The 4,090-nt window shown below is 44.3% G+C and overlaps 1 protein-coding gene across 1 annotated transcript; it reads left to right on the top strand.

The window, feature by feature from the left end:
- Nucleotides 1-1,402: 1,402 nt before the first annotated feature.
- LOC308337630 (spindlin-2) lies at nt 1,403-2,792 on the top strand (the record flags this gene model as incomplete). The annotated part of the gene is made up of 2 exons (XM_080795752.1): nt 1,403-1,421; nt 2,014-2,792. The coding sequence occupies 2 exons, from the start codon at nt 1,403-1,405 to the stop codon at nt 2,790-2,792; spliced, it is 798 nt and encodes a 265-aa protein (XP_080651878.1).
- Between the last annotated feature and the right edge of the window lie 1,298 nt (nt 2,793-4,090).

Below are 4,090 nucleotides of genomic sequence, written 5' to 3'. Positions count from 1 at the left end.
CATAAATGTATATGTCCTATTTGTTATATGTTTTATACATTAAATATCATACACAGGATTTATAATATATAGCACATTTAAATCTATACCTATATGCATCTAAAAATTGTTAGGATACACAAAAATTGAATGATAATTGTTAGCATTAAAGAGGGGAAAGGAATAGAATAAAGGGTAAAGGATAAAAATTAATTATATTTTACTGGTAATCAGTCATTTCTACACTTAAATGCTCCAATAAAAATAAATAAAATTAATTTTGAATAGCATATTTGATATTTCTAATATTGCTATATACACTGTATTTTCAAATGTCATAAAAATGATTTTACAGAAAATTTTTAATGACTGACTTTGCAGACTAATCCCAGATTTCTAAGAGATTAGAAAAAAAATGAAGGAAATAGTGTTAATATTTTGCTGCAAAACTTGGGGAATGAGAAGTGGATTTAAGGTGGATTGTTTAATTCAAATGAATTCTCTGAATTTTACACAATGTCCACACTGTACATGCAATTCTTTTGTAATCAGTGGAAGAATTTAAAGTGAGGAAAAAGGAAAAATATCCTCAAGATGTAAAGCCTGGTGATGACCAGACACTAAAAATTATATAGATATTGGGTCAGGGGGGCAGATTGAGGCGCGTTTCTCTCCTCTTACCTCAAATCCTTTTTAATAACAGGAAAGGCAGGTTTCTGAATATGAAGAATAACTCCAGAAGGACACGGGGTAAAGAAAGGGCAGATTCTTGGAAGATGGAAAGCAGATGGGACAAGGGCACTGAGGTGGGGGCTGTGGTGAGAAGACTGGGGGCCCTGAACTGAAGAGAGGGTGCGCCGGAGACGCGAGTATTGTGGGCCCAGAGGCTCCCTACTTTGGAAAGAGACGGAGCTGGTAGCCAAAAGAGCCTCCCAGGTTCAAGGCAGTGGTGAGTCTGAGTCCTGATGATGGGATGGGAGAGGGCGGTGTTTGGCAGGAAGGGGAGGCCTCTCTCCTGGCAGAAAACTGCGCTACGGGAAGAGGGAGGAGACTGTGGCGGCTGCAGAGGCTGGTGGCAGCCAAATGTGGCAGAGTGGCTGCCGCCAGCAGTGAGGCTAAGGGCCCGTGAGCCCAGTGCTGGGGACACTGCATCAATCCGCTTCACCTTCCTCACTGCCCTCCAATACACGCTTCTCCTCTACGGATCCTACCCTCTCAGCTCGTGCAAACACCCAACCCATCGCCTGCTGATCATTTTTCCACCACAAGCTCACAGCGGAGGCAGCGCGACAAGGTGTCCCATTTGGACACGTGAGGCCCTTGATCCCCGGACGTGGGGAGGTGGGCACTGGACTAGAAAACTGGAAGATGGGGGTTGGTGGGTGCCCAATGGGAAAATTGGGGTCGCTGCCCCCGACGGGTAATGAGGGAGACTAAGAAAGGTAATTTGGGGACTGTGGTGTGTGTGTTGTGGGGAGCTGAATAGTACCTGAATGATGTACAAAGGTAGTCAGGCATGAAAATACATTTTTTGTAGGTGCTCAGCAGGAATATGGAGATCACCAGGAAGAGACATGAAGGAGATATAAACACCAGGCATGTGGATGGGAGGCAAAAGGGATGAAGAATAGATGGCAATGGGAACAGAACTAGGGGAGTGACAACATTAGTAGAAATGGAGTAATGGGGTGGGGGCTAAGAAATGGTAAATATTTGTGTTTGGTGTGGGGGCTCTAGGATGGCAACAGAGGAACAGGCATTATGCAAAGAACCTGCTCCATCTGTGGCCTCAAACCACTACAACCACCACAACCACCTCCTCTCTAATCCTGCAGCACAGCCAAAGAATCCTGGAGGGAGGGCACTGAAGGCAAATACACAGTAGTATCTTGATATCCAGTATTCCTGCTGGACACATCTGAATAACTTGGGCAGAATGCACCTGGTACCCAGAGAATTTGCAATACAGAGGGGGAAGAGCTCACACTATAATATGCCAAATGTTTCTCCTTAGCCTCTTTCCACCTCCTGCAGGTATGAAGAGCCTTCACAAAAAGGCAGCTGCTGGGCAGCAAACAAGGGAAACTGTTGATCACCACATAGGATCTGCAAATATGAGGAAGAAAAAGACCTTTCAAAAGAAACAGAGGGGCAGACCTTCATGCCAACCCCAAAGGAACATAGTGGGCTGCAGAATTTCACATGGATGGAAAGAAGGCAATGATCCCATCACCCAGTGGAAAGGAACTGTTCTGGATCAGGTGCCTATCAATCCCTCTCTTTACCTGGTCAAATATGATGGAATTGACTGTGTCTGTGGACTGGAACTTCACAGAGAGGAAAGGATCTTAAAGCTTAAAATCCTTCCTGATAAGGTGCCATTTTCTAGAGTCAGAAATGTGCACCTTGCAAATATCATAACTGGTAAAGCTGTGGAACATATGTTTGAGGGTGAACATGGTTCTAAGGATGAATGGAAGGGAATGGTCTTAGCCCAAGCACCAATCGTGAAAGCCTGGTTTTATATTACCTATGAGAAGGATCCTGTTTTATACATGTACCAGCTTCTAGATGATTACAGAGAAGGAGATCTCCGTATCATGCCAGAGACCAGTGAGTCTCCTCCAGCAGAGAGGGAGCCAGAAGGAATTATAGATAGCCTCATACGTAAACATGTGGAATATACCAAAGAAGATGGCTCCAAAAGGACAGGCAAGGTCATTCACCAAGTCAAAGCCAAACCCTCTGTGTATTTCATCAAGTTTGATGATGATTTCCATATCTATGTTTATGATTTGGTGAAAAAGTCCTAACTGTTAGGGTAAAATATGTCACATTTCTGGAGGCAAGTGTATGTTTTGGATACACACAAAAATGTTACATTTTCAGTGCATTTAAACTTAGGATCCCTTTTAACCCAAAATCTTAACCAGCATAACTGTTATCTGTTCTGAAAAATACAATTGCATATGGACATGATGTACTGTGTGTAAGGAATTTGTCTTGTTGAAAAGATTGGGTGTGTTTGGTGAATAGGGCATGAAAGGAAGGAACAGCTGTACATGCAGGCTATGGATAAACATAGGCTAGTATCATAATTAGTCATCTTAAAAAAAGAATAGGAATTAGCTGGTCTGGTCTAGAAAGGGGGGAGAAGAAGGAACTAGAGATGTGCTGTGGGGGGAGGGAGAAAGGAAGGTGACTGCTTAGAAGGAGATGGGGCAGGACCAGAAATGGAGAGGTTCCCTGGAAGAGGGATGACCTAAGGAGAGAGGCAACCCACTGGGACAGGGTGGAAAATTAGCAGAGGGAGAGTGAGATCTTGGGGCTTAGAGGAAAACAGTATTCCTTGAGAAGAAAGGGGCACAAAGAAGTTTGAAGGGGTCCAGAGCAAGGAGGAGAAAGAAGTTCTCAGGAATCTGGCGAGGGGCTAAAGGATACTCAAAGGGAGGGTCTGTGCATGAGTAAGGAGACAGAAGGGGAGGAACGCTGAGGAACAAAGAATTCCAAGAAGAAAGGCTGAAAGAGGAAGAAAGAACACAGCAAAGGAGGTGTGGGGAGTGAGGCCCACGAGAGATAGGGAAGCCCAGAAAAAGTTGGACTTCTGGCAGTATCCACATTGTTCTCTCTGACTCTGTGCAGAAAGGACATGACAGCTGTCAAAGAACCAAATGGGTTGGAAGTTCCCTGGAATGGCATCTTGACAAGAATGACTCAAGAGTTAAACAGGAGCCAATTTTATACCTAAACGGCTTTTCTTACCTCAGGGAACTTATGTCACATCTGTCGTGTAGAACCCCAAGCCCCAGCCTGAACACACTTACCTGACACCCCATGAGCAGGGGCCTGTGAGCAGCCTCCTCAGTTTTCCCAGAGGACCTGTGTGCAGCAAATCTTGGACCTGAAGTTCTCAGTCCATTCCCCCTACACTGAATAAACAGTTCTTGAGAGGAATGGATTTAGGGGTGGAGGGCACTCAGATCTTAAGAGATTTCCCACCTTGTATTTAGAAAGTATTTTAACCAGAAAAATAGAAACTTGATGAACCCAAGTACAGCAGTCCTCTGACAATTTTTTCTCCTACTAGACTGTGCATTGCTTCCCTACAGAG

This window comes from Martes martes, assembly GCF_963455335.1.
Source record: "Martes martes genome assembly, chromosome: X".
NCBI lineage: Eukaryota > Metazoa > Chordata > Mammalia > Carnivora > Mustelidae > Martes > Martes martes.
Note: the sequence above shows the minus strand (reverse complement) of the source record. Positions and strands in the feature narration are given on the sequence as shown.